A 25,572-nucleotide genomic window follows, 5' to 3' on the forward strand; every position below is an offset into this window, starting at 1 on the left:
ATTCAAGCTGCAGGCAAATGCATTATTTTTTATTTCCACTGCAATCTTTAGGACGCACTGTCCAGAGTGTTATTTGTGAGTGATTAGATATAACCATTAACAATAACCCATCTGCGTCACTTTCTGTGGAAACAACATCGGCGTTTGTGGAAACAACATCGGCGTTTGTGCAAACTGGCGGTGCATTTTTTCCAGCACAGACACCAAACGGCGCGCTGCAGGCTGGGTGAATAATGGAGATGTATCCTCTCACTCTTCACACCATAGCAATATCTTGTCTGGGTGCAGAAGTCCTCCATCACGGCAGACAACATTAGTGACAGAGGTGGTTGATGTATGTTTTTTTGCAGCAGTCGCAGCCAGGATAATAGGGCTAACAGCTCCCAGGACGTGACGTCACTCCAATGTGTCACATTATAAGGTGATATAAAGGGCAGTTTGAAAGGCAATTTCTGCATCAGATATCAAACCACCCATGAATGTGGTTTAAATCTGATTCGAGAAATGAAATATATATATATTCTGATGTCGCTGTGTGCCAAAAATCTGATATGAGCTGCCAGTCTCAAAATGACCTAAAATGCACTCTGAAGTTCAGACCAGCAGTTTTCGCTTTCCTGAAGCCTAAAGCTCAGGATTTAAATCACACAGATCATCTCTTCCCCTTATCTGCTGCAGACTATTTCACTCATTTTAGTTAGTGGAAGCCATGTTCAAGGGCGTGTCCATTCCTCGACTGAGGTTTCCAACTGGGGCAAAGACTTATGCAGGGGTGGCATGTGTAGTATGCGCAATTAGTTAGCATTTTAGCAACACATAATCATATCTACTTTAACTACTAACATTAATGTTACATACAGTTGTTACATTCCTGTGCACAGGGTTTTCTAATTTAAAATACAACACAACAAAGTGTCAATATAAAAAACTTCCATGTCTTATCCTTTAAAGGGGGGGGGTTATGCTAATTTCAAGCTTCATATTTCACTCTGTGATACCTGTGGAGTAGCTTAGCATCATTTACAGTTTAAAAAAATCATTTTTCTCACACTGCTCTGTGCAGGCCCTCATACAGCCTCTGCCTGAAACCACTCAGTCAGCTCTGTCCCTTTAAGAAACCCCGCCCCTACAAGCTTTCTTACATCACAAAGCGCAGCGTGTAAAACCTGGCGTTCACAGCAGCCTGCAGACTGAGCTAAGAAGCCTGGGGATTACTCCAACATACTTTTACCTACAGATCTGAAACTTCACCCACGTTTAGTCTGGACATCCAACATTGACACAATATAAATATGACTTAAAATGTGAAACAGCATAATACTCCCTCTTTAATGTAATAATCTCAAAGATTTTAATTTTAAAAAATGTCTGTTAAGTCACAATCTATTGCCAAATGAGGTAACACAATGATGATTGAGCCGATGGCCCACCGATGAAAGCCTTTGCATTTGCAGTGTAACGAACTGGGAAGCGTCGCCCAGTTAGTGACATGTTTTCCATCACCCAGCAGTGGTTGGTCTACTGGTCAGTAATCTACTATGGCTGAACAAACAAATTAAAGATCGATGACTACAGATACAACTTCAAAAATAAGTGAAAATCCAAAGAAAAAGAAACAAACTCGACGCTCAGATGAAGGCAAACAGTCTAAAAAGGAAAGCGACCGTCAGCGAGGAAAATCAAGAGTTACAACCGGAGCCAACCGTGGACGTGTGGTTAAATTGAGAAGTGTCCTCCCATAATTACCATATATCGCCATTAGGGGGCGCCCAAGAGAACAAAACTGAAATCTTCAAGATTGTCAGTTTAAGGACAACAAAAAAAATGTCTACAAAAGTCACATTAAAAAGTTCCAACAACAGAAAATGTGCTCCATTCAAATGCAACTCAGACAAAGAAGTTGGTCTGAACTTAAGTCCCGCCTCTGAAAGAGCTAATCATAGTTTATAAGGTGGCACCTGAGGGGGCCTATGCCTAACCTAGAAACACCCCTGGCCAAGTTAGTTTATAATGCAGTGTAGTATCCACTTCTTTAAAAATCTGATATGTAATCACAATCAAAGTTACTTATTCACCAATAACTGTGTGGTCTCTCCATAATTCATCTTCTGTGCTGGATGTCTACCTACATTCTGTGTCGGCTTGTACAAGTCCGTTGGAGGATGAGAGAGAGAGAAGATGAATTGCTTAAGACGTCAAATGTCTTTCTCTTGGACGTTTTTATTTTACATCAATAGTTCTATTAATTAACAATGAGTACCCGCAACTTACATAACCTCAAATACAAGCACATCAAAAGGCTTTTAGCATACCTTTTCTCCTTGCTGTCCCTGAGAGTCCCTAAAGACTGTTTATTTCCTGTGACAAGTCTTTTTTAATACGACATTGTGTCATCTCAAAATCCAGAAAGGCTCCCAATCCAAGCAGAGGCAATATTTAGTCTGTTACATGTTCCACTGTCCACATAGATAAGGAAATATAGATCCCTAGTGAAATAGTGCACGCTTTTGTCGAGCAAACTTTCTGTAAGTTTCCAACATTTTTTTAGAAAGTGAAATATTTATGAAGACATTTCATGGTCGTGAGATTTAGACATCTTCTCCTTCATCCGTGAATCAAATAATCTTTTGTCTGTCGTCTCCTGTGGACTCCAGTTCCAAGAAGAGTTGTATCAAGGTGATGGTGTGCAAACAGCTCATATAAATGTGAGTCATAAGAGGCGTCTGGTTTGCTCATTCAGAGCTGAAGAGCTCAGATACTTAGCCATGTTTTTGATATACCTCTACTGTATAATGTGCTGGTGAGGTTGCAGATATAAAGGCACAGGCTGTCATTCAGTGTAGGAGTACAGTGTGCTGCTTATTTTTTTCTAATGCATTATATCTGAGGCAGTAAAGCTGCACAATCTGTGCTCGTAGGTGATGGGGTTGGTTTGGATGCAGATAAACATGAGATCTGTGCCATTCAACAGCTTGAAGAAATAACGGGGACATAGAAAATGTTTTTGGTGTTTTATTAACTAACTGCAGTGGAGGGCAGCTGGTTTTCCATGTGTAAAGAAAAATCATGCATGTTGTTACAAATCGAGGAAATAACTATATTTTTGTCCAACTGGCAGCGTTCTTTCTGGCTTTTTGGCACATCAGTGTATCAATGGAAATATTCAGCTGTTACCATATGTTCTGTAAAGTTATTCTGAGGCAGTAGGTTGTATATTTCAAGCAGTCCGACAGAAAAAAAAAGGTGCTCCAGAGAGCTCCAGGAGTCCAGGTAGGCAGTGGATGATTGCTGTTTATTACTTCTTAGAATGTGTCTTAGTCCCCCTTGTAAAGGGCAGAATCCTGCTGTATCATTTCCATCTTGGGATTGTAATATTATGCGTATAAATGAGGCCATTGAAGTCCAATCTAAATGGGGGTTATGAATTCGGATGTCATCATAAATGTCCCCTCTTTTCATTCTCAGCCCCATAGCTTCTTACTCGTACCACAATGCCCAAACAATCCCCGCTCTCCCGCCTCCAGTCTCCCAGAATCTAATCCTTCTGCTTGTCCCCTCCAGCCAAAGCGCCGTCCGTGTCTGCCTGACCAACTCCCCACTCCTGCTCAGCCTCCCCTTCTTCCCATCCTTCCGTCTTGCTGCATCCCCTGCAGCCCCCAAGGCCTGGCAAAGGATTTGTGCTCTGACTAAAAAGGAGAATCTATTTCCCATCTTTGCAGCCGTAGCTAGTTATCATACCCAGGAAACATGCTGACTCTCTGGAGTGATGCCTTAAGGAGGAGTTTAAGCAAGAATCCATATTTAAACTGCTAAATGCCCCCTCACATTTGAATAGTCTTCGGCCGCCCATCATATTGTGAGAATGCAGCACTGAGATATATAATTTGTCTGGTCGGTGTGACATTGAAATATCACTCAAACAAGAGCAGAATATTTCGCTTGTGTCTGGCGGATGATGAAGGAGATCTCTAGCGAGACTTCCTGTTTAGTATGTGTTTATTTTCGCACTTTGCACTTTATTACTTTCATAATCTCATTTGCAGCAATCAAAGTCATTTATAAGCTTCGTGAGTAATGATAAACAGTGTGCTCTTGCTGCGTATCTCCAGCTCAAAACACAGCATATAGGCACGTTTTTACACTTCAAAATGAGTGTATACAAATGTTGATTTTTTTTTTATGCCCCCAAACCTCTCATTGCACTCTTGTTCTCATTTCTGCAGCATGCACACAAATCATTACCGCAAATAAGAAGCCTTTGTTTTGTTGTGTTTCCACCATCTTCCATTTCAGCGTAAGTCTCATTAAACGTTACGCATTACCAAGAAAGCATCCTCGCTGCATACCATGTATGATTTATTGATGTTGTTATGTTACATCACTGCTGGAAGTAAAGAACATGATGCACCCCACATCTCAAATAATCATTATTTAGATGAAAGACCGAGAGATGTCTCGGTGCTGTGAGAAAAGTAGTGTTGAAAAGACGGGTGGGGGGATAAACAGGTTTCTGGAAACATTTTGAAGCCCACTGACGGCACTGAGAACACAGTGTTGATAGCACTTACCTGAGCTCTAAAAGCATGCCTCCGTATGTGGTGTGTGCGCGCTGAAAGGCTGATGGTTCGAATGATTTCTAGCATGGATTTGTTTGCCAGAAAAGTGGTCGAATGGTAGAAAGCACAGGACCGTGGTATTGATCTGGGCTGACTCGTGCAGCACAGGCAGCCCTGTTCTGCTGTATCAGTGCTTTCCTGACTTTTACGAGAGGTGCTCATGTGTGGGGGCAGGGAGGAGGGGGGAAGAGGGGTATAGTGCGATTGCATGTGCACTGTAAGGAGTCATCTTTCTGTTGTGGATCGGTGGTAAGTAGCCATTAGTAAACCGATCTTTGGAAGAGGAAATTTAATGGTCTTCTAACTGTATTTACAAGCCATTCAATTTGATAAGGGGTGTGATCTTGAATGATTTATCACGTGCAGCTCGGCTGCACTTCAAGCTATCAAATTCAGGATTTCATCACTATTTTCATTCGTTCAGTCTTTCATCAGTTCTCATCAGTATATACCAGCGAAAGCAGATCTAATCATTGAGTCTAACACTGGCCAAACAGTCACTGTCACAAACTATAATTTCCGAAGCTCAGATCTTCTTGGGACTCCTCTTTAGTTAAACTGCAGAAATATTGCCTGGCTTTCCACTCGGTTAAACATCAAAAGCAGTGGAAAAGGGAAATATTAAAATATGGAGATAGGAAGACGCTCACTGGGGCGACTGATTAGTGTACCAATCATTGTCATCAGAATTAATTTGGCAGCGGCAGATTTGGAAAATGAAACTTTTGTCTGACTAATAATATTACTTTTCACACTCTGAGTGTCTGTGAGGCCGAATGACACGAGTTTGCTTCTGCGTCCGTGCAAATGTAAAGACATTGTCTCCTTACATAACATGTCTTCATATACTGTCTGTACATACTGTACTTCTGTCTGAGTAAATGTTCTTCATGTTATTGTGAAAACAATCGACAATAATGCTCATGGCTCTCGCATTGTTATTCTCTCTGCACATATTGAACACCAGCTCCGTCTGGAACTCGTGATAACATTGAAAACCAATAACTTCTTTTATTCTCTGGACTGGATCTGCACCTGCTTTTACATCTGCATACATGAGGGTTACAGGTTTCTTACATTGGATACAGCCTCAATGTGCCATGATACTTTCATAAAAAAATGTGGCATTGTAGAAACATCATTATTTCACATAGAGCACGTTGCTTACTCATTATGTGCTGCAAACAAACACATTTGAATGTTTCCTTGCATATACAGGACACAATCATACAGCATATTTAAACACACGCCCCATATTTAGCGCTGTATTATGGGATATGTGTATTGCTTCCCTGCTGCTGCTAATTTGCACACTCTCATTATTGGAAGTCCATAACCTCCCTCTCTTCATATATCCCTACCTTATATAAGTCTCAGTATGATAATAGTGCGAAAGACTCTTTAATATTAAAGAGAGTTTAATATTTAATACTATTTTCTGACTTTTGAAGAGTGAACTTTATCGGGCCGGCAGAATTCAGATGGCGATCTTAAAATGAAGAGTTTACCCAGCAGCCGTTGCCCTATGATCTGTTTGCTGTCTCCATGGAAGCATCAAACAAACCTCTTTTCCTCGTGTTTAAGATATATCTCTCTGTTTTTCAGCATCCCCATCGACGGGTGACCTTTTCCACCACCAACCCGGTGCAGGACCTGCAGGACGCCTCTCAGCACAGCTACTATGACAGCGGCTTGGAGGAATCGGAGACTCCCAGCAGCAAGTCATCGTCTGGCCCTCGCATCGGACCCCTGACCCTGCCCGAGGACCACTATGAGAGGACCACTCCAGATGGCAGCATCGGAGAGACCGAGCACCCTGAAAACGGTACGATGACAATCCTGCTCTGTTGTGTTGTGGTCTCTATGAATATGTATTTGAATGTAAATTTCTCTAATAGGATCTGTGCGTGTGTGTGTGTGTGCGTGTGTGTGTGTGTGTCGTGGGAGATTTGTTTGTGCACTGTGCCCATTACAGAGTGGAGATGTTGTGGCACCCGTGACGTTGACTTGCTGTGTTGGGCGATGACTGCTTGAGATGTTATTGGTTTTTAAGCAGATCTGTGCTTGTGTGTGTGTGTGTGTGTTTATGTTTGTGCGTGTGTGTGTGTGTGGTATCCAGGGCCAGAGTTAGCAGTGTCTCCATCCTCCTCATCAGCAGGCCCTCTGTCAGACATCCTTAATGACCCTCTCTCACAAGTGTGCTAATTAAAAAGCCCAACTAATGGAGCTTTTGCCCTCTAAATAAATCTGAACCATGACATGTGTGCAGAAAACACTGTGTTTACTCCAACCGTTTCCTCGCTGCTAGTTTGACCGCACGTTGCACTGCAGCTTAGGTTTGCAGGAGCTGTAATTTCCAGGGCGCAGCAATCAATCCACAGGCTGAGCACTGGTCTCAGCATAGGTCCTTATTAAAAAAAATAAGCTACAGCCGAAGCTGTTGCTGCTGTTCTGCAAACTGTATCATAATAATAAATTTGCTGCTTTAAGCTGCCAAACATAATCCATTACCTGTCTTGTGAGACGCTATGATAAGTGATTCACATGGTGCATTTCCAGTCATTATAGTACTTTGCATTGCAGCGCTCCCTGGATTAGACTCTTCTACACGGTGATGGTTTGCTGCACACCTAGAACGTCTCGCCCTCTACTCGTATTTGTACAGCATTAGTTTTGAGTATTAATATATGGATTTATCTCAAAAGCATGGATTTTACAGGTATGTAATAAAGCTTTTTTACTGACCCCTGTGTTCAATTGAGCATGTATTGGGAAGGAAATGAGAGAGTTGTTGATCAGCATTGACGCTTCCTCTGCCAGTGAGCAAGACGCTGATGTGTCTGCACACAACACATGAAGAGAGCTTTATAGCTGCCTTTATAGGCGAGTGCGACTTTGCAGGATCAAAGGCTAAAATGTGTCATCGGAACACGAAAACAGCACATGACAAAGTTCTATTATTAGTGTGGCGTTTTGCGCAGGGATGCATTGCTTTTTCCGAGGCAAATGTATTCGCTATCTTTATTAGAAATGCCCATTGTTCTTTCTGTATGTCAGTCACATCATAATTCAAGGATTTGTGTGTGCAGGAGAGAAGGAGTGCTGCCAATATTGCAGCTCCCTCTGGCCTTAAAGAGGTCAGAGATTGCTAAACATCCCCTTTAATAGACAGATTTAGTCACCTCATATGCAGGCGAGCTGTTTATAGCCCACGAGCGGAGAGCCGAGTATTTCCGTTTGCTCTTTGCACTTAGCATGTGTTATGTATGCATTTTTTCTTCCTCTTTCGCTTCTATTCCTGTGATTCTTGATTGTGTTTTTGCCATCTGCAGCAAACAGGTTTTGTCAGGCAGGGCGCTCTTTGTTGTCAGCAGCAGGAGAGCAAGATTGTGAGTGGAGATGGAGCGGTTAAAGAATGAAAAGATGGCACAAGATGGGGGAGATGTTAGATTGTGACAGGGAGCGGGGACCGAGAGCGGAAGCAAAGCCCATAGGATGAGCACAGAGGACAGGGAGATGCGAAAGATGAACCGCTAACCAAGGATAGACCTAATTAAAATGTGATTCCCCCCTTCAGGGAGATAACAAAGAGCCCACAGAAAATGAAGGATCAGACAGAAAAATCAAACGAGACGGAGGAATTCCTCCCCAGCTCCACCTGAATAGTGACGTGAAGTCTTTTTTTTCCCGCGTTTGAGTGACAGAGTGACAGGTTGTACTGGTGCGGCGCTTTATTCGTTGCAGGAGAGATGACTGACAGGCAAAAAATTGGGAGGTGAGCATGATGTGTCACTCCATTTAAGTTGGATAAAAGGCGGTATATGAACCCCAGACTGTCAGCCTTTGCATCACTGGGCCCCCGAAATATCGACATGGATGTGTTTTCTTGTACAAGTTGAACTTTGACTGTGAAAAAAATCTACATTTTGAGTGAGTGTCAGTGGACTGCGGTGGAGAGGGAGGCTGTTCATCCATTTTAGAATCACTTTTGGATTTGGAGTTTGTGGAAATGATGTCAGAGTGAGACCTTTTTTCTATATTTGACTGGAAGAAGTTCAACTTCTCGCGCCTGACCCAGAATGCAGCCTCCTTATTCAAGACGTGCTGATACTCAGAATGTGATTGCCTATCAGCAGATTATACAAGATTAGTTATCATGTAAATGATATAAGTAGGTGAATCTCATGTTAAATGTTCTATTTCTGCTGTCGTTTGAAGATTATTGCAGACTGAAGTAACCTTGCTTTATTGGAGTGGAGTGTGTGTGGTGTGTAACCATTTCTGGTTCACTAAAGTCGACATATTCCCTGATGGTTCTCGCCTCTGGAATTAAGAGTAGATTCCAACTACATTAATACATTTCCTGATATATGTCATGAATGCTGCCTGATCTGCAGCAATTAATTTCTACTTCCTTTTTTCCCCCCTATGCCTGAGCAGCTGCTCCCTCCTCCCACTTTCTAATTCTTGTCTTCAGGCTGTTAGAGTGCACTCCATTTCAGTTTCCCATGTGCATTTTTCCACTCCTATGTTCAGGCGTGTAGCGAGCACATTGCTCAACTGTTGGTTAATCTCATCAGAAATGTTTTTCCGTCGGATGCATGTGCGTGCATACATGGGTGTCTGCGTGTGCACCTGCATGCATGCATTTGTTCGGACCGGAGGGCGTTGCATCACACCCCAAATCTCTAGATCATTGTGATTACAGTGCTATTTTACTTTAATAGACTCTCATCATAATCACTGAGCTCTTTAATTCTCTTTAAATTGATTGCTTCAGACAGCATGAAAACTGCTTATCTTGTATGTCTGGTGGCTGTCACGATGCATGATTTGTCCTGCACAGTGAAATCAGAGGGAGACCGGGACTGGTCTCTGTGTGTCCCATCTGTCCATCCGCTGTTACTCAGACACTGCGGATCTGATTTTGATTAGTGGTCAAATCGAAGTGATTCACAGAATTTATTACTCATTGGTTTGCAGGCAGAATGAATCATTTTGGGGGTTGCTGTTAAAATCCAGTAGTACTCAAATCCCCATAACAGGAAAGTGCTGCAACTAGAGGATGTTTTCCTTACTTATTAATCTGATGGTTCAAATAAACCAATAAACTTTTAGTCTATAAAATTTCAAAGAGTTGTGAAAAATGACCACAGTATTTCCAAGAGCCCAAAGTGACACCTTCAGATTGCTTTCTTTGTCAAACCAACAGCTCAAAACCAAAAGATAAAGTGGAAAATTGGGGCACATTCTTTCTCTAACCAGCAAATGTTCCACATTTTTGCTTGAAAAAAGGTGGAAATAATCACTTATTATCAAAACACTTGGCTGATAACAAAATTTCGATCGCTTACTCGTTGCAGCTCTAAACACAAGTACCAGATATTGTGAGAGAATTGTAATCTGTTGTATTAAATTACAGAATTACAGAAGATGATATCAGTGGACGTAAATTATTTTGGATCCTAGGTTGGCTTGGTTTGATTATTTCCCTCAAAGTTACTCCATTCATTCCATCAGTTAGGACTGTATTTGTTGCCCCAGCACCCACCTGGGCTGCAACGAACAATGATTTTAGTTCAGTCAGACAACTCATGTTGTTCTAGTTTGAAATGTTTATTGCAGCAGCAGAACATAGCTTGTGTTTGGCGTCTAGGCTCCGACCTCATCACTCCTTGCAGATTTATTTTACATGCAGAAATATGAGGAAAGATGAGATGGGTGGTGGATGCTGGGGCTGAAAGTAAGAGCGCAGTACTGGTGCAGGGCAGCGGTGGAGATGACAGAGCAGAGGGAGAGAGCGGAAAGCTTGCAGCTTAAATAGACCGCCAATTTTGTGGGAGTGTTGTCAGGTGAGTGTGGAAGTGGTGCGTATCAATTATTAAATCAGTGCAGCTCGAGTTGTCTGCCTGAACTAGCTCGCAGGCGTCGCCCCGTTTGTCTGTGAAAGTTCTCAGTCATCCAGGTCACGGTGATTCAAAGTTTAATCCAAAAGGAAACTGGACTTGGTTAAAGTTTCTGAAGACATTTCACCTCTCATCCACAAGGCTTCTTCAGTTCAGAATAATTTACACAAGCCCAGTTGCCTTTTGGATTACGTTTTGGATAATTTTTTGGCATTGGTTAATCTGTCGTTTAATGTTTTTACAATAAACTGTTTGGTCTATAAAATGTCCGGATGAGAGTCAGCACCTACAAGTCTGAGGCCATGGTTCTCTGCCGAAAAAACTGTGGATTGCTCCCTTCCAGTGGGAAGAGAGGTACTGCCCCAAGCGAAGGAGGTCAAGTATCTCGGGGTCTTGTTCACGAGTGAGGGTTAAAATGGATCGTGAGATTGACCGACGGGTTGGAATGGAATTGTACCGGACCGTCGTGGTGAAGAAGGAGCTGACCCGTAAGGTCAAGCTCTCAATTTACCAGTCGATCTACGTTCCAACCCTCACCTATAGTCATGAGCTCTTGGTGGTGACTGAAAGAATGAGGTTGTGGATACAAGCGGTCGAAATGAGTTTCCTCCACAGGGTGGTTTGGCTCAGCCTTAGAGATAGGGTAAGGAGCTCAGACATTCAGAGGGAGCTTGAAGTAGAGCTGCGACTCCTTCGCATCTAAAGGAGCCAGTTGAGGTGGCTCGGGCATCTGGTTAGGATGCCTCCTGGGCGCCTCCCTTTGGAGGTTTTCCGGGCATGTCCAACTGGGAGGAGACCCCCGGTTGGACCCAGAGCCCATTGGAGGGATTATATATCCCACCTGGCCTGGGAACTCTTCGGGATCCCCCAGGAGGAGCTGGAAAATGTTGCTAGGGAGAGGGACGTCTGGCCTACCTTGCTTAGCATGCTGCCCCCACGACCCAATTCAGGATAATTGGAAGAGGATGGATGGATGGATGTTTAGTCTATAGAATGTCAGACAGTTATAGATATTAGATTTTATTCATTAGATAGATATTAATCACAGTATCCCGGAGCCTACAGTGACGTCTTCAAATTGCTTCTTTTGTCAGTTCGGAAGGATTCCTCGATTGTCAATGTCACTGGTAAATAATTTTCTTTTGATCGATGAATCCTTGCCATTGCTGCTCTACACATCAAAGAAGTGGCATCAAAGACTGTGAAATAATTGAAAACTATTGTATGGAAAATAATTTACTCAAGAAGACATCAGTAAGCTTTAATTATCTTGAATCCCTAAGCTGACTTGGTTTGATTTCGTGTCTCAAAATAGCTCAATTCTTTCCAAGTTCCATACCAAAGAAATCTGCTGACGACAGAGTATAATTTTAGCGACGACACCCACCTGGAGTCACATAATACAGAATATAAATTGCGTAACTTTCTGTTGTCCAAAAAACCCTGAGCATGAGTCATCCAGGACCTTTGATAGACCTCTTCGCTATTTTTGGGGACAAAAGTTTGACCATCCATCTCGTCACGTCCAGTCCAACCCGGAAAATAATCACTCTTCTGCGGATCACTGGTTAGGCATCTTGGCTGTAATACGAGGGTTAGCACTGATAGGACACAGGTGGATTACAGACAGGTATGCACGCACACACACACAAACTGAACTGATCACAGATGGAGGAATTTTGCTGTGGCCGCTTGCCCAGCGTGAGGTCTCCCCGTGTCTTCCTCTGTGCGGACTCGCTGCCATATGGGCTATTGAGACGGGTGAGATAAAATGGAATAAAATGACATTTGCATGATAATGAGGTTCTTTAGTGATGCTGTCTGATTTTCCTGCCTTAGATCTCTCAGATGATGCATGTAGCGTTGTATATTTGTTCTTTTTGAACTGCCGTCAGGGATTTTACTCTGCTTTTACAGCTTGCCATATCAGTATCATACAGGGTAGCGGTGCTGTAGCCATTCCTGCAAATGGTTCCCTGGTTTGTGTCGTACAAAGCAGGAGGAAGATTTCAAACCAAGAAAGATGTGGAGGCAGACAGAGAAGCAGAACGTCAGCCCAATGTTGCTTGTTTGTCATATGAGTGCCAGCTTTGGCCCCTGCCTGGGAGCCAATATAGAGTGCTGATACAGGGGTGTTTCCTCTGACGGATTCATTGAGCCTGTGAGGAAGCGCCCCACACTCCCTCACCAGTGAGACTGAATATCTGCTCATGGTTTTGCTTTATGTGTTTATTAGCTAACATTAGGATTCAGTTTATCTGATTAATACATGTCTTTCAAGTTTAGTTTTCTTGTTTGCTTTGATTTCTAATCATTGCTTCGAGGTCCACATCTTGTTTAGGATTGTGCTCTAATGAACGTGCGCACATGAATGCCCCATGCTCCACCAGGTGTTGGTAATGTGGACTGTACCAAGCGGGGCTTGGGGGAATATGCAATAGTTTCTGTTTTTGTATTTTGTTTCAAACAAGCCGTAGTTAAATGGTAAATGGTAAATGAACTGATGGCAGAGGCTGCTACGTAAAGTGCCCAACCGCCAATTAGATATCACATTCACACCCGTTGCATTCCCAAGCAATTTTGGGGTTCAGTGTCTTGCCCAAGGACACTTCGACATGTAGCCTGAGGGAGCTGGGGATCGAACCTCCGACCTTCCGATTTTTTTAGTTTAAGTTGTAATCTTGAAGATCTGAGTTTTGTTCTCTTTGGCGGCATCTATGGCGATAAACGGTAATAGTGGGAGCACACGTCCTAGATATCCAGACAGTGTTGCATGTGTGACGTCCACGTTTGGCTCAGACGGTCGCTTTCCTTTTTAGACTGTTTGCCTTCATCTGAGCGTTGAATTTGTTTCTTTGTTTGTTCAGCCATAGTAGATTACCGTTTACTCGCAACACTTGCAGAGACAAAGCAGAGACGGAAAAGCAGCCGCTTAGCTCCGCCTACCCTCTCTGGCAGACCAACCACTGCTGGCTGATGGAAAACGCGTCACTAACTGGGCACCACTTGTGATTTTTTTCCGCAAAAGTCGCACTTGACACCCTGTCCGGAATACTGCAAATCCAAAGGCTTTCATCAGCGGGCCATAGGCTCAATCACCATTGTGTTACCTCATTCGGCGATAGATGGTGACTTAACATTTATTTAAACGAAAATCTTTGAGATTATTACTTTAAATTAACTCTAGCTTGAGGACTATGTTGTAGAGCGTATTCTACATTTTAATGCCTAAATGGAAAGCTTGATGTTCCAACCGTTCTTAATAGCTGTTGAACTATACCCTTGCTAGTAACAATGTAGTTTGACCCACGCTGCCTCTTGTCTGTCAGCCCTTGTTATGTACGTTTCCTCTGTTTTGCATGGATGACATTAAATTGGATGTAAGTCAATGCTTAGCACAGTACAACAGAGATCTGACCCAAGTTACTGGGCTGTTTCTCCAAACCTTCCATAACTGCTGGTTCACATCCTGATTACCAGGGTTTGAATTCTCTACCCTTGCAGTAGCTTGTCAGAGGCCCTGCCTGTTAGTATCATTGAGTGCGCTAAGACCATGCCGGCCTGTACCAGCGCAGTGGCCTATGCCCACCACTGCTGGAACTGCCACCACCCGAGAAGAGACAGGTCACGGGACTGGCAGTTTTGTGGAAGCTTCTGCGGAAAAATGTCCTTACAAGTGGTCCCCCGGGGCAACTTGTCATGAGTAATGCGCTTATAATCCCGAGCTCATTCTTGCACATGCATTATGCTCTGCACACATCAGCTGCTGCTGTTTGTTACCCCCCAATTGTTTGTAATTTTGCTTCGGTGCAAATAGGTCACTGGAAGAGAGAGTAACTAACTGGAGCAGAATTAAACTCTCTAACCTGGATTATGCTTTGACACCGCTGACAATGGTTAACTGCAGCCCTTTTACAGATGATTTTATGGGACAATGCAGCTGAATCCAAAATGGAACTGATGATGTGTCAAGACGCCACCGCTTTGAATACGTCTAGATTTCCCCTCGCCCAATTTGAATCCCAAAATGTGCTTTCGCTTATGTGACCTCTAACAATGAGATCTACACACACATTACAGCGCTCGTCAAATGACTGCAGACAGGCCAGACCTTTGAACAGGGCCAGAGAAAGGACATGCTATCACAGCTCAGGCCATTAACTGCTGTAAAGTATAGAATTGGCTTATTTTCTTTTCCAGTGAACTGACATATTATTGTGTGTCAGAGATTGCAGCCTCATGTGAAATCTAGACGGTACGAGAATAGAAGTCCCATTATCCCAATAAATCTACCCCCTTGCATTCAATTTCATTCCACCTTCTGCTGCACAGAAAAGTGATTTCTCTGTAGTTTCATCATTGTGTCCAGCTGACTGGAAGACTTTGGTAACATCACTGATAATAGCATGTATTTGCCAGACCTTGAACATGTTTGCGCTGTTGTTCTTACAGCTTGTAGTCTGTCAGGAAAATACCGGAACGGACAGAAAATGTGATTTAAATGATGGGAACGAGGAAAGCAAAAATCCTAAGTGATTTAGCAGAAGATTCCTGGAACATTTTCCCGGGACAGACTCCCAGTGCTCTCTTCATTTTAATTGAGATCTACACAAGCTACTCAGCTCCCATCTACATGTATATAGCATGGATGAAAATTCACATGAGTGTTTTGAATTATGCGTAGAAAGAAAAGTACATGCATATAAGCGCACATTAAGATCCATAAATAGTGCTTTTAACGCTGCGCTGCCGCTGAAAAATGTCCGGTTTTAGCACTAAGCTTGTAAAATGAATGAGTGACCCTTAATGCCTAAGCCAGTGTCCCTAAGCTTTAGATGTGCTCGTGTATTACTCTAACAGAAGTGGATGGCTCTCTCTACTTAGGCAAAAATTGGATACCATGCCGCCTGCTCTTACCCACGCCAGTGAGTCTGGGCAACAGCATGCTGAAGCAGCAGGTTTGGAGGTGGTGATGTGTGTGTGAACGCGGTCTTGAAAGAACAAGATTATAAAGACACATGGAGAAAGATTTCTTAATTAGCCTTGTGTAGCTTGTGGCTATACGAAACGCTCCGGAGTGTCCACTGGCAGGTCCATGGGACTCTTGAGATGAAACTTTAAGGATAATTAAGGAGGCAGAAATAGAATATGGCGGTACAGCTCTGGTGCTCTCGGAGGGTCTTACCCAGTCTCACCTCAGATGGGATTCGTAGCGCGCTCTACGTCGGAAGAGGGGATGCTGGCTAGGGGCCAGATCCACTCCAACCTCAGTTGGTCCGGCAGCTCAAGTCGGCATCAGAGAAAGGCCCCCGGGGGTCATCTCTCCATCATAGTGTGATGGGGGACGGAGGGCTGCTGAACCTCCCTCTAACTAGTGTTCTGCCCTTCAATGATGGATGGCACTTGAGGGAAAAGAATTGTACTGTATAGGTCTGACATGCATTTCCTTATTTTCTCGGAGTTACAGAGGAATGGAGCTGCTCTCGCTTTAAGGCTTCCTCGCAGTCAGTTGAGGATATCTCACAATTCTCTGCAGTTCAAGGACCTTACAAGCTCAATGAGGACTACATCCAGTGAGACTGAAAATGCTCTCTCTGCACAGACATAGAAAAGCTGCAGTACGGCTTTTTTTTGACAAATGGAAATATCCTCCAAGTGACAGGATCAATTCTTAATTTGCAGTTTTGTGTTAACATGGTACATTATGCGGTCAATATTCCGCATGCCTTAAGCTAAATAGAAATGACTTGAATCAGTCTTGCTTAACCTCGTGGCCACGTTTGTTACAGCGTTATGCATTTAAGGTGACACAACTAACACTTTGCTACCCTTGTATGAAAAATCATTCAAACTGTTTTTGCAGGGTTTTGACAGGCTCTTTAATCAATGCCAGATCTCAGTGACAACTTCACCATTGCTAGACATTTCTGGCTTTCAAGACTAGTTTTAAAACTTACTTTTTGGCTGAAGATACCTCAAAGGAGTCCTTGTTCCCGAGCCAAAAGCCGAGTAATTCTGACAGAATTTTGCATGATGAGGTAGCTGGTTTCCACCGTGCTTTTCTGCTGGATCTCTGCTCTAATTTGGAGCGCACTAGTAAAACTATAGTTCTGCTGCTTCCAAACAGCAGAGCTATCACAAACACAAAATCCTTCATGTAATTCCTCCGTCACCACCAGAGGACCGCTTCACTTAAAGCAATTATACGTGTGTTTTTGTCATTTTCCCGTTGGGTTTCCCTCTCAGATGGTCATGTTGTAAGCCCTCAACACTTGTCACTCATTTTGATGACCTGTCTGCTTTGAAACAGTATCTAGCCTGGAGATGAGGTACCCATCAAACACACAGCTCTCACAGGCACTGAAAAAGCAGATGGTGAGTGCAGCCACTTTAATATAAAAAAAAAAAAAAAGCGGCAGCGATGTTTACTCTTGTTGGGCATTTGCTGTATGTTTTTTTTCCCTCACTTACAGCTTTCCAGCTTTATTGTTGTAATTGCTATGGCTCCCTGGCACTTGATAGCGCCAAGCAATATTCATATGATTCAAAAGCATAGGGAATATTTCCAAAAATGGTTGGAAATATCATTATAAAAGTCCCCCAGCTTCAGCCAAACATGAAGATACAGTCAAGCACAGCCAGGGTCACAGACAGAGCCAGACTGCTGCACTGTATACGTGACCTAATTTACCCATCAGGTCATTAAATTTTCATTTTATTATCTGCAAATGTACTGGCTGTCCTGTCCATTTATCTTATTTTAATGTGATAAAACATTTATATTGCTGCTTTAATGTCCTTTTAATACACACGACAGCACTAAAGTGCAGGTGCGGTCTTCATTCAATTAACCAAAATACTCCCAGATATCCCCAAGTGTTCCTGCCTCCCCCCCCCCAACACATTTATTTCTGAGCGAATATAAGGGCAACTGTGTTTTTCCGTTGGAGGGTTTCGACAACATCAAAAGACATGACCCTTCTTCGCCCAGCCAAAGCTTATAAAAGTCAATCAAATGCAAGCAGCTGAGTGCGATGGATCAGCAAGGAACAACAGGGGAGCGTGGAATCACGCTGGCCTCAAAAAACCGACATGATGACCCCCTGCTGCCTTCTGTGTATTGCGCTTCCTTAAAGTCCATATTTAACGACTGAAATTTGCAGTTTCCTTTAATGATTATATATTCAATCATGTTCTTGATTCTATGTGATATTTCCCTTAATCAAAGCCTTATCGGGAAAGCTCTCGTCTGGCGCAGGGTATAGACGGGAAGAGCGGCGCTGGGAGACTGCTGCTGCTGCTCTTTCGCCGTTTGCCTCTCTGCTACACAAAAGCCAATTTTCATATTTCATCACGTCACAAATTTGAATTGTCCTGCTCCTAGCTGTATTGTTCAGAGAATTGTGGGAACAGAGCTTTCCATCTGACTGCGTTAGTATGCTGACTTTTCCGGCGAATTGTCAGTCATGCAGCAGCTCTATCTGCAATAAACAGTCAAATAAAGCTCTGCCTCTCCAGGGCCGATATTTAGCCGCTGCATGGGCCGCTTATGTGAATCTGAAGATCGGATTCTGTGAGATTATGTTGGTGTTTGTCCATACTTGGCTTTAAAATGATGTTTCTCATGTGGCTGTATTATTTAAATCTGCTAGTATTAACGGTGATCACGGTTATCTCTCTGAATGTGCTCTGCCTGGAATGAAACCAGAGTACATAGTGCTCTGGCAGGAACCTAAACCTAAGCCAAAAACTGCAGTTTCTCAAGTGGCCCCATATTAAAATGATTTTTCATGCAAATATTGGGCATATGGCTCACAGTGTGGCGTACTGTACAGACAAACTGCACAAGAAGTCTGTGCTCCAGTGATTACAGGGGCTGAAAATCTTGTACTATATTAGTTATTTGTGAACACAAATTAGCAGCTATCTGTTTCTGTGCTGCCATACCTCGCTTTTGAGCTACTTTATCATTTGCGATACATTGATTTACTTGTAGTTGCCTGTGAAACGGAGTCAGGATGCTGTTGCCTTTTTCCTGCAGAGAAGACAACAAAGCAATAAGAAGGCAGGTTATTTGAAGTAGTACGTGTAGTTCAACCACTCGGCAAGGGGCAAGTTTGATGAGGTGCACTTGCTCTCTTAGCTTTGCTAGTCTCAAAAACAATCAACTCTTGTCAGCTACTACGAGGGCTGTCAGGGTAACGGCATGACCGCAATACCGCATAGACTCAGTGATGTTGCTAGGTACACGTCCTGCGTCTCTGCTGCATTAACATCTAACTGAACGCAGTAAACTCACCATGAATGCGTCCCTGGGAAGCACCTCATCTTTCCCATACAGAATGACACATTATGAACATCTAAGATGTCTTAAAAATCACAGTAATCAGCAAAACAAACCAGAGCTATCAGAGCGCTACAACAACAACACATATTTAATTTCAATAATTTAGGATATGAACTTAGTAGTGGTTAATAAACTCGCTTTTCCACCGCTCATGCTGCGTTCAATATGTTGATGATGTCTGTTGGGCGCGCTGTCGTTAAATGAACAATACATACTCCGGCAGCAGGCTGGGGCGGCAGTTAACCGCTGAACCGCAAGGGGGCGTTAATGTTCCACCACGGGTAGTTAACGGGACAGCTCTAGCTACCACCACAAATAGAGTCACAGTCTTTCAGGAACACACAGTAGTTAACTAGCTCATTTGCGACCCAATGAATTAGACTGTACAGCTTTGATAACTTGGTATTTGCCAACCCAAATACCCAAACGTAGTTACTGCTGGCTCTGACAGAACAACATGGCAGTGACCAAAATGTCAACCTCGCAGCTTCAGAACAGCAGTTGACAAACCAATGGGTGACGTCCACTGGCTAAGTCTATGCTTTGACTATGTAATGTTGGTATTGAGAATATATCACCACAGAGAAAAGCTGTGCTTTTCATTTCTAGACACACTACGCAGGTTTTGCTAATTAGCAGCTAATGTTAGCTCTCCCAAGTTAACCACGTCTCACGCCGCAGACAGAGGAGATCAAAGGCAGACTTAGCAGAGAGATAACATCGTGATCGAAAGGGGAGGAAAAACAACAAATGGATCATGGAAGACATCCGTTTTACATGTCAATAAGATCAATGGGTGAAAGATGGTGAGCATGAAAGTGCTGCATGGGAGTTAACTCCAGGGGAAAATCCTCGGAGGAGAATAATTTCTTCTTAAATAATTAGAGCTGCAGATCACATGTGAGGAAGGCTTAAATTTTCTTATTGAGAATAAAAGTGCAGATGAGTTGTGTCCACGTTATACGGTGTGATTTGAACATATAAAGCAGTTATATCCAGTGAACATGGTGGGGATGTTATTAGGGAAAAATTCCACCGCTCTGTTTGTGTTAATACAAAGGAAACAACGGGTTCGACTGAAATGAAGAGAATAAATTCTGTAATGGGTTAAATGGAAGCTCTTAGAGCCATGTTAGTATGTGGGCGACAAACAAAGATAAAAGCACAACAGTAACATATTGCAACCCGTGTGGAAAAGCCATTACTGTGAGTGTTTCTTGGAAAATCCAGTTAATTGAAATAAAAGGCTTAAATGCAACACTAACAGTGGGCCCTAAATGTTTCATTTTCTTCAAAATAAAACATCTTCTACCTGCTCTGACGAGGCCATGGAGCGCTGCCACCGTAGCAAGAAAGGGGGCCAAAGAGTGCAAATGTGAAAGCCTGAAGCGGGATGAAAGCTTCAAAGGCAGGGACCAAGAAAGAGACATTCAGACAAGGAGAAGAAAGAACGTTTGGGGTGTGAGACAGGAATAGACAAGTGACTCTCCAAGTAAATGTCACACAGTAATCAGAGAAGGGTTGGCTGATAAAACAGTCTGTCTAATTATCATGACAATATTTCCCAAGAAATCAGTCACGAAATTCATACAAAAAAGTATTTTCGGTGTTTGGTTTTGCTCTATCTTCACTTCCCACCTCAGCGCTGTCACCAATTATTAATCTGTGCCAGGAACAGACTCCTGCTCGATGTCGACGTCTGCATTCGCTCGCAGCAGAACTAAGCAAAGCTCAGTCAGTCAAGCTGCTCCACTAAGAGAGTAGTCTGTACATTTTCTAATTTTCTAGTTTGTCTTAAACTAATGAATACCCCGTCGTCTGGTTCCCTGACCTGTGCAGAATTTGTAATGGAGTTACACTCAGTGGCAAGGAAAAAAAATAAAGTCAAAAAAAAAATCATCAGCCTATTGAGCGTCCAGTCACAACCCCACACCACAGGGATTTAGTCTACATTTCTTTGAGCTTCTCTAATTAAATTACACAGAAAAACTGAATGGGAAATGCAAGGTCTCCTATTTCAGGATTGAGAGAAGCAGAGAGAAGAAGAAAAAGCAGAGTGGGCCAAAATGTAATTATGCAAGCAGGTTATCACATGGCTGCCTTAAATATATGATAGGATTATAAAACGCTTTGCAAAATCAGTTTCTCAGTGTGACGGCTATAATGTCTATGCCGTAATTTCATTATCTATATTGTTATAGTGTAACTTTTCAAATCTTTATAATACACTCATGTTCAATGTGAAATTATTAACACTGTTCACGTTAGGGGTGGTAACTCACGATACGATACGTGATACGTTATCACACGCCTCGTCCACATATACTGTTTCAACCCTGTGAAAACCGACCTCACATGCGTGGTCAGAAGGCAGTCAGTGTTTTTTACATCATCCTTTTTAAATTGACCTAAAATTGAAAAAGCCGAATAGCTACAGCCTCCATTCATTTGGAGCCGAAGGCGAAGTAATCCCTTTTTTCTTGTCAGCATGAGGTCATTGATGACGTCGTTACATTACATAACTTGCGTCCAATTCGAAGAGCGTTTTTACACTATATATAAATAAACCCTTGAATAGTTAAAGCCGTCATTATTTGTGCAACAGAAAGCTCAGGCGCACAGCTTTTTATGTCATAATCGGACATTTGTGGATGACGTCATTCTGTTACGTTCCCTTTACACATGCCTCAGCCAATTATGTCTTAATTGTTTACAGCTAGTTCAAAATGCAGCTGCCAGATTATTCAGTAGAACCAGCCGTCGGCCCCATGTTTCCCCTGTTCTTGCATCCCTCCATTGGCTTCCTGTAAAATTCAGGACTGTTACATTTCATACCTCCTCGTTTCATATTCTGCCTCTCATCCACTCCGATCATCTAATCTCAGCTTTCTATCAGTCCCACGTTCTGATACCAAAAAAAAAGGTGATCGTGCATTTGCCGTTTTAGCCCTGACTCTGGAAGTATCTTCCACAATCCATCAGATCTGCTCAATCTTTGCATAGACTTCTTGTAGCTCTCCATCTCTGCCTTTTGTTTGAGTTTTTCATTTTGCCTTTTGTTTTTGTTTATATGTTTTTTATTCCTGTGTTTGTGAAGCACTTTGCACCCTGGTGTTTTAAAAAGCGCTCTGTAAATAAAGCTTTACTTACTTACTAACATTGCATGTGGTGTAAAAGGTGGTGAAAAAGCACGGATGGCATGGGGATGGGTGGCCACGAGAGAGGTTTGTGCTTATAATCATTTTTTAAAATGATCTAAAATGAAAAAAAAAACAACAGTTACAGCATAACTTTAAAAAACGTTCATGACCTTTAGGTTGAGCAGATTTTAGGGTTATAAAACAATATAAGATAGTCCAGGAAATTACATCACATTAAGCAAAAACAGCAGTGTAAGAATCTGTAGTTCAATTGCAAATGACACAGTGAAAACCCCACTGCACTTTAAAACATACTTCGTTCGAGTTTCTACACAGAGAACTGTGTGGTTGGTATGTTTTGTTTTGTATAATAATAATACTTGTATGTTCATAATTTATTTTTATACATTAACATATTATTGTATTTTTGTTTAATTTATCATACACACATAATACTTCAATCATTTATTACATTTTATTGACATACATAACCTTTTAGCTGAGGTGCAGATGCTGGGTACACAGAGCATTTGAAGTTAACGTATATTAAAAAAAGCAAAAATATCAATGTAGGCAATAGCCGACTTATTTCTATTGCAAAAAGCAAGCACGGTTAGTGGTAATTTAATCATACTGAACACATGTAGAAAAAAAAGAAGTGGATCTTTGCAAAATAACTGTATTTTAATCCTAATAAGAATCCCTGTGTTGCAAGCATACCTCCCTGCATGGACTGCGGCACCGCCCACCATAAACATTTAAATGAACAGCATTAATAAAATACCTGTTCTGGCCTCAGAGAACATATGCAAATTTCTAAATTTAGACACTGATGTCTAACTAATGCTTTTCAGACTCAACATGCACATTCTAGTCGGAGTCCCTGAAGCCCTCTCTGCATGAATATGAGATTGAATACAGCGTATAGAGTTCTGCTGTTTACTATCCGAGCTGACTGCTGTAATAAAAGATTCAGGCAGAACCATGTAGGCATCCTTTCTTCTCCAGTTAACTGCAGTGACAGTAGGACTCTGGTCGAGACGTACTGTACTGTAGGTTGTGTAACGGCTCGATGTAAAAGGAGAGGCCGTTATCGGGACATAGTTTACTTGGTTACCTTTGATTGCTCTGTATTGACTGCAAAACCAAGCAGGTATTGTTTAAGCAAAATCAATGGAGAAATATCCTTGAAACTGGATTTATATATGTATATATGATAATAATAATCCAAAATCTCTTATGCTCATGATAAATAATTTGATTTGTTTTTTTGCATTGGCATTTGCTGCAGATCAATATTGTGCTGTCAAGGTTCAGGATGCAATTTCCACTCCGTAATTGGCCAGAAAGCCGAACATATTGTTGTGGGCAGAGGCATGAAGCTGTTCCCCATACAAGCAAACACTTCTGTGCACCAACAGAGAAACGATTATATTACAAAAGCAACTAAGCCATCACTTAGAACTGTCTCCTCCCAGCCCTCCACCAATGTTTTGAATCTATTTTATCTGAAGATGCCTCGTGTGTGTCACAGTTTGACAAAGCCTTAGTGCTGGTTGACATTTCACACCGCGTATCAACTTCTCAATTGGAGGAGCTGGTGCATAGCGTGATCTGTCAGCAGGTGCTAAGGCTTTGTCAAACGTGGTGATACAAAAGGCAGTCTTCAAATAAAGGAACTCGGAGACAAAATGGTGGATGGTGAGAGAACTGACAGGAGGTGTAGCATCACCCACTGAACCATCTACAGCCGCTTTTTCCTGACGTGCCTCTGGCCGACGCGGCCACTCATCAGCCTTTGTCAGCGAGAGGCTTGAGTGCTCAGGAAGCAGAGGATTCTGACCTAACTGAACCTGGGAAGGAGAGTTTGACACTTTGGCCTTTAACTTCCAGTGCAGATGATTTCCTGGTTTCACCTTATGTGGACAACTTGACCCAGAATTGATTTCCTTAGATATAATGATGGGGGGAAAAAAGACATAAAAACATGCATCAGCTGTGCATTTATAATATGCTTTAAAGTCCTCCTCCAGTGAAAACAAAGCATTTAACCTTGTAAACATCTCCATGTGGTGTTCTTCATGTGCTACAAGACATATCAGGGACAACATAAGCAGTCATCTCTATGGCTGGGCCTGTCTGCTTTTAAACTGCAGTGTACCAAGGACAGGCTGAACAACACGTTTTCAGATTGGCAGGTTTGTGACATCACAAACCTAAGGAGCCACTCCCGTTAACGGACGGGGTGAAGCTATGCATATCATTACGTGCAACCTATGGCAACCACTTCGGCGTTGCTTGAGCCAGCTGTAACCGTCAATTTTTGCAAGCTTTCTACTGACTAACGCTAACGTTACTACTACTAATTACTACATTTCAAGCTAGCTAAGTTTCAACAAGTTGCCACTAAACGACGGCAGAGACGTGTTTCGTTTTCGCAACAGAGGGGGCAGTTGGAAATTTGCATAGTGGGCGGGGCCTGTGCAGATTGTGGCATTTTGAATGAGGGAGAAGGAGGAGATGCCTTTGAAGGATTTTTACATGGTAATGAAACGTATTTTGCAGAAAAAACATATCAGACACAATTTATTATTTCAGGCAGAGCATTTTATATGTACCTAGAAATGTCACTGTTTCTGGTTAAACAAAAAGGATCTCACTCTTTATATTGCTAAGTGCTACTCATGGTGATTCATGTTGGGCCTCTCTTTAAATAACATAACAAAGAGTCGGTCTAGACCTGCTCTTTTTGTGAAGTGTCTTGAGATAACTCTGGTTATGATTTGGCGCTATACAAATAAAATTTGATTTGATTTTGAATTTGATTTGACTCTTTTTTACGGATCACTTCCGTAATGTTGTTGGACACCTGGAGTAACAATCTGAGCCTTTGATCGAGCGCAGTTGCCCTAGTGTATTATGTTCCAGCCATTGCGGCCCTATCGCAGCTACGGCGGAGGACACCTACTGGTACAAAAAGTTTTTGTTCCTATGAGTCATTTCGACACACAAATTTGTTAAAAATAGGGCCCAGGTTTAAAAATACCAAACTTCTCATTTAAAACACGACTGGAGCTGGTCTTTAAAACTGTTTGCATGACATTATTACGTGTATGTACACAGATAATTGTTTGCACTGCATTGCTGTAGCCCCACTTTCACATTTACTGTCTTTGAATATTAGGAAATAATTAATTTTACACTCAAGTGTTGTTAAGTGAAGTGTGATTAAAGGTTTGGGTGGGCCCCAGAATATTTTTAGGTCTCTATGTGGGCCATGGCTTTCTTAATTCTGGGAAAGTTTCCCAACACTTAGACGGCAGGTGATGCTCCGTATACGAACTCTGTCACACAAAAGATGCTTGAGAATAAATGCATGCTAATGTTCTGCAGAATAACAGCACAGAACGGTAACTGAAGGGTTAACTGCAGCTTCATCTCCTGTCACTTTTCTCTATAAGTTAGGTGACAAAGCCTTCAAGCCTACACATTCTAATTCTGCTGGTAAAATGTGACAGCGTAGTCTGAGGTTACAAACTCCGCCATTGTTCTTTTGTTATTCC

The 25,572-nt window shown here is 42.4% G+C and overlaps 1 protein-coding gene across 1 annotated transcript in view; it reads left to right on the forward strand.

Annotated features, from left to right (window-relative positions):
• The window catches only part of pcdh1a (protocadherin 1a), a 142,388-nt gene that overhangs the window by 108,565 nt on the left and 8,251 nt on the right, over window positions 1-25,572 (forward strand). Inside the window, exon 5 of the mRNA XM_069671693.1 lies at window positions 6,222-6,441. Coding sequence (XP_069527794.1) covers window positions 6,222-6,441 — 220 coding nt within the window. The remainder of the gene's footprint in view (window positions 1-6,221; window positions 6,442-25,572) is intronic.

Source organism: Semicossyphus pulcher, unplaced genomic scaffold (assembly GCF_022749685.1).
Source record: "Semicossyphus pulcher isolate SPU_LCO1_2020_fin unplaced genomic scaffold, fSemPul1.0.p SCAF_10, whole genome shotgun sequence".
NCBI lineage: Eukaryota > Metazoa > Chordata > Actinopteri > Labriformes > Labridae > Semicossyphus > Semicossyphus pulcher.